This window comes from Lipotes vexillifer, unplaced genomic scaffold, assembly GCF_000442215.2.
Source record: "Lipotes vexillifer unplaced genomic scaffold, Lipotes_vexillifer_v1.1 scaffold3102, whole genome shotgun sequence".
Lineage (NCBI taxonomy): Eukaryota > Metazoa > Chordata > Mammalia > Artiodactyla > Lipotidae > Lipotes > Lipotes vexillifer.
Genome location: NW_006778806.1, coordinates 146609 through 154697, shown reverse-complemented (window position 1 = coordinate 154697; position 8089 = coordinate 146609). Strand labels below are relative to the sequence as shown.

The window sequence follows — 8089 nt, the reverse complement described above, 5'->3', positions numbered from 1 at the left end:
CGGCGGACGCGGCCCGGGCCCTGCCCGAGGCCATCGCCGCGTTGAGTCAGACTCTGCCTGCCGGACCCAGCCCCGAGACCTTCCGCCGCGCCAAGTTCGACCGTCCGGAGGCGGTGAGGCCAGCAGGGCAGGCGGCCGGGGCCAGTAGGGCTCCGGGAGGACGCAGGGACGCCGCCAGCCCCGCTGACCGTCGCTCTTTGATCCTCGCAGGCCCCCGCGCTCTGGCGGCTGCTCTTCCGCGTGCTCTCGCCGCAGCTGGCCGACGGCGCCTCGGCCTCATTCTCCCCGGGTAAGGCCCGCCTGGTAAGGCTCTGGCCCCGCCCACCAAGAGCCCCGCCCACCGCAGACCACGGGACAGCCCTCCGTAAGGCCCCGCCCACTTCCCCGCCTCCCCGATGAGACACCCCGCCCCCCCCGCGTGAGCCCCTCCCCTTCCCGCCTCCAGGTTAGGTCCCAATGCCCCTGTTGGTCCCTTCCAAGCATGGTCTCTGCTCTGCGTCCCGCGGGGGTCCCTTAGGAGTCTGGGTAGTGTCATCTCCAGTGGGTGTCCCCCCTGAGCTGGCGTCTCCTACCGCAGAGGCCCAGGTCCGCTCTGTGAAGTTGGCGCTGCGCACCCAGGGCTACCCTAGGCGGGCCCTGGCACAACTCCCGGACGACGGCTCCCAGGGCGGCCGCGAGCTGCTGCTGGCCCTGGCCTGGCTCCTGGCCCGCGGGCCCCTGCCCGAGCGGCTGCTGACCCAGAACCGCGTGCAGCTGGGAGATGAGATGCCCGTGTGCGAGGTGGGTGAGGGATAAGTGTGAGCCGCGCCCAGCCCGGGCGGGAATCCTGGGTGTGGGCACCGGACCGGCGGGGTCAGCCCTGTGGGGGTCAGTGTTGCTGACCCGAATTCCCGGGTGAGCACACGGAGGCAGGTGAGGGCCGGGGACGTGCCCACAGGCTCTTTACCCAGCTCTTCCTGGCGCCCCCGGGATCTCTTGGCACTCACTCCCGGGGGCTTCCTTTCTCTTTCCCCTTCGTGGTCTCTGCCTGGGGTGTGGGAGCAGTGCGTGACCCTTGCCCCCTCCCCAGTGCGAGGCCCTGGCCAGCCCTGGTCCTCCTGCCCCCAGCGTGGAAGCAGACGGCTGTGTGGACATCCGCCACCTGCAGTGGCTGATGGGAAAGCTGCGGTTCCGGTGGCGAAACCTGATGGCCAGTCAGCAGGAGCAGTGCGCCCTCCTGGGCAAGGTAGTGCCACGCATGCGTTGTCCACCCAGGGGCAGTTGTCCTCTGTGCTATAGAGGCCTGTCCAGCATTCTCGTCGCAGGCTGGCGCCCAGCCTTTGGCTGAATGTGGGCCTTCCCAGGCCTGGCTGGGAGCTGACCTGTTGGGCACAGCCTGGGGTGGCCCAGAGCCTGACCCTAGGGCTCCAGGTTGTCCAGGAGGGGGCCTAGAGCAGGTGTTGCTGGACATCTATGGGGCAGGGAATCAGGGGGGCAGGGAGCCTGCAGGGTCGACCTTCCTGTCCCCAGAACTCCCTAGAAGCTTCAGACTCTATGTCACTGAGCACCGAAGTGGGCTCTGGGGAGCCACTGCTGCCTGAACACGAGATGGCGAGGAAGGCACCCCCTCCCACTGCATCCTGGGTGTGGGCTCACGGGCGGTGGGCAGCTCCTGCGGGCTTCCGAAAGGCTAGTAGGGCTCAGCTATTGGGGCACAGTTGTCCCCACAGGTATAGTGCATGGTCTGGGCTGAGCGGTGGCTGGGCAGGTGGCCCAGGGCTCGCACCAGCGCAGGGCTCTCTGGTGCTAGAACACCCCGCCTTGCGCTCTGCCCCTGGGAGAGGGTCTTTTGCTCAGCTAGCGTTTCCTGGGACCCCTCACTGCCTCTTGTCTGGGCTCCAGCTGCTCCTCTGTGTGGGACACGCCCACCAGTTAACCTCCCTCCTGCCTTCAGGCCTCACCTTGCTGGGGTGCCCTCCCTGTGTCTGTGTCCCTGCCACTGGCCTCACTGAACCACTGAGCCTGTCCAGAGGCTGTTTCTGCCACCACACGGGCCTCGCACTTGATGAGCTGAGGGGGAAGCAGGGGCGCCCCACTCTACCTATACTGCACCCCTGGGAGCTGGGTGGGGTGCCCCTCCCTCTGCATGGGCCTCTTGGTGGGTACTGGGCCTTGGGCCAGCCTCCCAGCAGTGCTGACTACTCTCCTGGGCCCGACCCTCTCTGAACCCTGTTTCCTTATCTGTAAGGTCCTTGCCTAGCGCTGGCAGGGGGGAGGCGCCCACCTTCTCAGCCTGGGGTCTACACTGCCTCTTTCAGATCCACTCATATACCCGTGGCTGCCACAGCGACCGCAGCCTTGGCCACCTGTCTGTCACCGAAACGGAGCTGCTCAGAGACCCGGAGGGTGGCCGGCAGGTGAGGGCTGGTGGGACCAAAGTGGGCGTGACCCAAGGTGAGAAGGAGCCTGGGAGGGTGGGGGACCCAGAGAGCAGACCAGCTTTGAGCTGTGGGTGTTAGCCAAGCTCACCATCTTTTAAAAAAATATTTATTTATCTATTATCTATCTATTTATTTATTTATTTATGGCCACGTTGGGTCTTTGTTGCTGCACGCAGGCTTTCTCTACTTGTGGCGAGCGGGGGCTGGCTACTCTTTGTTGCGGTGCGCAGGCTTCTCATTTCAGTGGCTTCTCTTGCTGCGGAGCTCTAGGTGCGCGGGCTTCAGTAGTTGTGGCACGCGGGCTCAGTAGTTGTGGCTCACGGGCTTAGTTGCTCCGCGGCATGTGGGGTCTTCCCGGACCAGGGCTTGAACCCGTATCCCCTGCGTTGGCAGGTGGATTCTTAACCACTGCACCAGCAGGAAGTAGGAATGTTTGGATTCTGCTCCAGGGAATGAGGAGCGGGCTATTCCCACCCTTCATCCTGGGGGTGTGGCCTGCGGAAGAATACTTAAGAGAGCTGCAAAAGAAGTGATACCCTCTGGGTAGAGCTGAGTTTCAATTCAGGCCAGGAGACAGAGGTTCTCCAGGGGGCTGATGCAAGCAGAGACAGCAGAAGTGACCAGGGATGAAGGGGGAGGCTTCAACCTGAGTACGTTTGGGTCACGGATTTTAAAAAAAAAAAAAAAAAATTTTTTTTTTTTTTTTTTTTTATAAATATTTATTTTATTCATTTGGCTGTGCCGGGTCTTAGTTGCGGCACGTGAGATCTTTGTTGCGGCGTTCAGGATCTTCATTGTGGCATGTGGACCCTTAGTTGCGGTATGTGGACTCTTTAGTTGCAGCATGCGGGATCTAGTTCCCCGACAAGGGATTGAGCCTGGGCCCCCTGCTTTGGGAGCATGGAGTCTTATCCACTGGACCACCAGGGAAGTCCCCAAGCTCACCCCCTTGCCTATGTAGGAGACACATGCAACCTCAGGGCCTCCCTTGCCCCCGGAGCAGCCAGTGCTGCTGTGTGTATGCACGTGGCTGGGTACACTTTGGGCTGTGGGAAGAACACAGGTGTCTGGGCCGGGCTGGCAGCTAGCGAGGGGGGCACTGGAATTAAGGAAGACCGCTCAAGGGTCCGAGCTGACGGTGTGGGTGCCTTGAGCTTGGGCACGTGTCACCTGTTGATGGGGAGGTGGGGGTTGGCGCTGCCCCACACTCTACTGACCTTCTTTTCAGGAGCCCCCATCCATCATCACTGTTTCCTTCCCTTGGGCTTGCCTGGCCAGTGGGTCCTGGGACAGGCCCAAGGCTGGCCATTACTTGAGTGCTGGGCTTGGCAGGTCCAGAGTGTGAGGCTGGCAGTGCCTTGTCCTGGGGCACTTGGCTGGGTAGGAGGGCTGAGGCTCAGGGCAGGCCCAGCAGATCCCACCTGTAGAGCCGCATGCTCCTAGGGGGTCTGCATCCCCACTGTGGGGTCAGGGCGGCTACCTGGGGATGTCTGCCTGGCCCTTGGTGCCTGCCCGGTCTGCGTTCCGGGCTGTTGCCTGGCTGGTTTTACCTGGGCAAGGCTGTGCTTGGCCCTGAAGGTGCTGAGGCAGCATCTGGGTGTAATGAGATGCCCTTGGCTCTGTTCCCTTTCAGGGGTGACTCAGCGAGGCGCAGCCCTCCTGCCCCTGGTCCCCTCCCTGGTCTGAGTAGAGCAGAGGCTGTGCCAGCTCCAGCCTGGTGCTGCCTGGGGCTCTAGCCTGGTGCTGCCTGGGACCCCAGCCTCTGTGGGGGGCCTGGGCGGGTACGGCTTCCCTCCTCCTGGAGGGTGGTGCATGTTGGTGCCCCAGGACTGAAAACAGCATGGCCAGGTGGATGGGGACAGTTGGCTTCCTTCCAAGGATTCTGGATGAGGAGCTGGTGGCAGCCTGGACCAGCTGACCTGAAGGTGCTGCGCTCTTGGGATGGGTCCCATAAGCTTCTGGAATGATCTCTTGTTGCCGTGTCAGTGGCCAGGCATGCTGTGGAGTGGCTGGGCAGCATCCTTGGTTACTGGCTGGGCCTGTAGTCTTCTTACATTGTGGCTTGGGATGCGGGGGTGTGGACACCCTCTGGGACTGTTCTTGGGAGCTGAGTAAGCTGCTCTTCTCACTGACCAGCAGGTGTGTGTAGCGGGGTGTGTGTGTGGTGTGGGCATATGGGCTCCGTCCTCCCATGTCCGCAGCCCTCCCCCAGACCACAGGGCGATTCTCACCGCAGGCCTGCCTTCCCTGCTCCACTGGCCATGGGCTGAGCCCTTGGCCTGGTGTTCAAGGCTGCCCCCATCTGGCTCCCTGACCCGGGAGCCCCTTGTCCAGCTATGTGCATCCCCTGGTTGCCTGGCAGGCACGCTGGTGCGCATGGCTCGGGCACCAGCCTCTGTGAGTGGAGGCCTGGCAGGGCTCTTGTCTGCCGACAGGGCAGCTGCCGGCTCTGGCCATTTGTCCCGGCCCCAGAGCACACTCCTGGGCTCCCTTCTAGAAGGAGCGGTGCCGGAGGCTGGGTCACTGTGCTGGCTGCTGTGTTCAGAGAGGAGCACAGCAGGTGCTGGCCTGGGCCGTCCCAGTGGGGCCCATCTGTCTCTCCGCAGCTTGCCGTGGGCCCTTGGGGTGGACCGTGCCTGGACTTGCCCCTGTCCGGCTTCCCGAGAACACAGTGGCCTCGGCAGTCGGGACGGGAGCATGTGCCCGTGCACTGGACTGTGGGGTCCGCAGGTGTGGGGCTGTTCGGGCCGTGCCTGCAGGGTGGGGCCGGGGGGCTACGTGGCTGTGTTCTCCACCCTGGTCCCCGGTCTGTCCTCCGTCGCCTCCAAGCTGGGCGCCGTGCAGCCTCTGCCCTGCCTTTGGGCTCCAGGGGACTACAGGGAGGGATTCCCAGAACCCGCCAGTCTCCCCCATCCGGGGCCTCCCCATACACCCAAAGCCTCCGGGGTGCAGCCCTCAGTCAGCGGGGGATGTGGGGTGGAGTCCCAAGTGAGGGGGCACCAGGACTCAGCCCCGGACCCTGCGGGACCCACGCTTCTGGGGGGCCTGGGGGATCACTGGTGTGGTCAGAGGCCTGGTAGGCTTGGCCTGTTTGTGCTGGAGGTGAGGCTGCCCTGCCGTGCCACGCCCTGTCCTGCCGTGCCCTGCAGGGAGGTGCCTCCGCCCGCGGGTGGGCCGGGTGAGCCAAGGCGACTGAGCCAGAGACGGTGGGCAGGGTGGGCAGGGTCCCAGGCGCACTGGGTTCTCTGACTGCGGCCTTAATGGTTTGCGTTGCAGCTGCTGCGGAGGCTGGAGAGGGAGAACGCACGGCTGCAGGCGGCCCTCGAGTGGCGGCGCCGGGAGCTGGTCTTCTGGCGGTGGATGGTCAGGAAGCCGTGCCATCCACCTCCTGTCCCTCCCCTCCCCTCCCCTCCCCTCCCCTGGTCTGACCACAGCAGCCCCGGGGTGGTGGTGGTGTCTTTCCCATTTTCCAGACAGGAAGAGAAGTCTCAGGGGAGCCCCCCACACCCAGCCCTGAAGCCGGTTTCACACCCAGGCCTGTGGGTTTTGTGTGTGTGGCTCTTTCCAGATGTCTGTCTGTCCCATCACCACCCTTCCCAGCTCCTGGGGAGGCCCAGACTTCTCAGGGATCTTGGCCTTCTGGAAGCCTGGCCTTTGTGCCTCCCTGGCCTCCAGGCCCACTGGGGTGAGGGTCACTGTCCAGCTTGGTCTGTGACCCGGGGGCGGGAAGTGATCCTGGGCCTCTGCCCCTGCCGGCTGGGGAGCTGGGCCTCTGGTGGTGAGGCCTGGGCCTGCCGCCCACCCTCTCACTTGGGGTCCCTCTCTGCAGGACACGGTCCTGGATGCCTGCCCCCCTGAGGCCTCACAGCCCACGTTTCTGCCCAGGATCCCCACGCCAGGGGCTGGAGCGTTGGAGCCCCTGGTGCGGGAGCTGCAGGCCCTGCAGGGAGAGCTGCGAGAGGCGGTGGAGGCCCGGCGGGCGGCCTGGGAGGCCGGGGTGAGGACTTGGAGCCCTGGCCCGGGTTGTGCTCGATGGGGGGCTCCCACGGTGGGACTTGCACCATTTGGTCTGTTTGCAAGGGGGGGTGGGCTCACCTGCCAGACTCCGCTGCCGCCCCACCCTGGCCACCCTGATGGAGGTCTGTTCGTTATCCCAGGGCAGTTTTGATGTCGTCCCTGCTGGCTTCCGTTCACACCATGTGGCCTTTTGAACCTGCTGGTGGACATGTGGGTCCCCCAACCCCACCTGGGCGCCACCCTCCCCTCTCCATGAGCTGGACTGGGCGAGCACCGGGTTTGTGGCTGTGAACAGTGGGCCACGTGCGCTGCATTGATTTCCTTTTTCTGTAGCATCTTAGAGTAAACTGCAGGCGTGGTTTTCCCCTCAGATACCCCTGGGGAGCACGGGTGTTTCCTGGGGGCCTGCAGCATGGCTCGTTCAGGCCCTGCACGGCCATGTCTCCTCCGGCTGGGCCAAGCTGGAGCCCCCTGCCCTCTTGGGCAGTGACAGCTGAAGCACCGGTGACGTTTGCAGGCGGGGTTTCTCACAGGAAGCGGAGCCGGTGCTTGTCCAGGCTCAGGGCTCTTCATGCTTCCTTGCTGCGAATCACGGAGCAGTGCCCACTGAGGGTCGGGGTCAGGGTCAGGGTCAGGGCAGTTCCCTGGGGACACCGAGGGCACAGCCTCTTTGCGCTCCCTGCTGCCTGCAGGGTCTCTGGGATGGGCCTGCCCTGGGGGCCAGAGGTGTCCTCACCAGGTCGTATCCTCGGCCTGGCGTCCCCTTAGCCTGGCGTCCCCTTGGGTCAGGGCCACCCCATGCCACCCCTCTGCGAGGGCGGTGGGAAAGTGGGAAGCCGATAGAGCAGAGGACATGCTGACCCCGCCTGGAGTGGTGGGTGGGATTGGGGGTGGGTGTCCCAAGGGTCTGCACTCTGGGCTCTGAGCAGACCCTGCAGGACTTGGCCTGCTGGGGGCAGCCAGGCCCACTCCCCCTGCAATACCGCAGTGAAAGAGCTGGGCCTGCAGCTGGGTGGTCCTAAGGGCTCAGGCCCTGCAGGGCTGTCGGGGGTGATCAAGCTGCTGGCCCTGTCCCCGGGGCCACACGGCCTCTGGCTTAGGGCTCAGATGCTCGGTGCGGGTGACAGAGCCTGGAGGAGCCAGGCCTTAGAGCTGGCGCTGGAGTTGGTCCTCTTTTCCTGAGAGCGGTGGGCTCTGGGCACTGGGAGGGGCCGCAGGACTGCTGGGGGCTGGGGGCAGGGCTCAGGGAGAGCCGAGGGCCCTGAGCCAGGGTCCTGGTGAGACTGGTCACCCTCGGCTCACTTGCCATGTCCCCTGTGCAGGTCGGAGGCTGTGGGCCCGAGTGGAGCACCACAAGGACGGCCTTGCGGGAGGCCGTGGGGCAGGACCTGGCCGCTCTGCGGCAGGCCTGCGAGCGAGGCAGCGGCTGCAGCCTGGCCCAGCCCCACGGGCCCCACCGGCTGGTGAGGACTGAGGCTGGGGCGCCCGGGGACCCAGGCCTGCGAGCCCCTGAAGTGATTGAGGCGCTGAGGAGCCGGGAGGCCCACCTGGAGGTGGTGCTGCACCAGCTCCAGGGCCAGTGTCGGCAGGAGCTGGCCAGGCTGGTGGGAGCCCCACCCGGCTCCGTCTGGATCCTGCCACCTGGACGCTGA

The 8089-nt window shown here is 64.9% G+C and overlaps 1 protein-coding gene across 1 annotated transcript; it reads left to right on the top strand.

The window, feature by feature from the left end:
• Positions 1 to 2: 2 nt before the first annotated feature.
• Positions 3 to 8089, top strand: TEDC1 (tubulin epsilon and delta complex 1; the record flags this gene model as incomplete). The annotated part of the gene is made up of 8 exons (XM_007451956.1): positions 3 to 113; positions 211 to 289; positions 578 to 780; positions 1070 to 1225; positions 2298 to 2396; positions 5697 to 5783; positions 6250 to 6417; positions 7760 to 8089. Coding segments are annotated over 8 exons (1233 nt in total), but the record flags the coding sequence as incomplete, so codon positions are not given.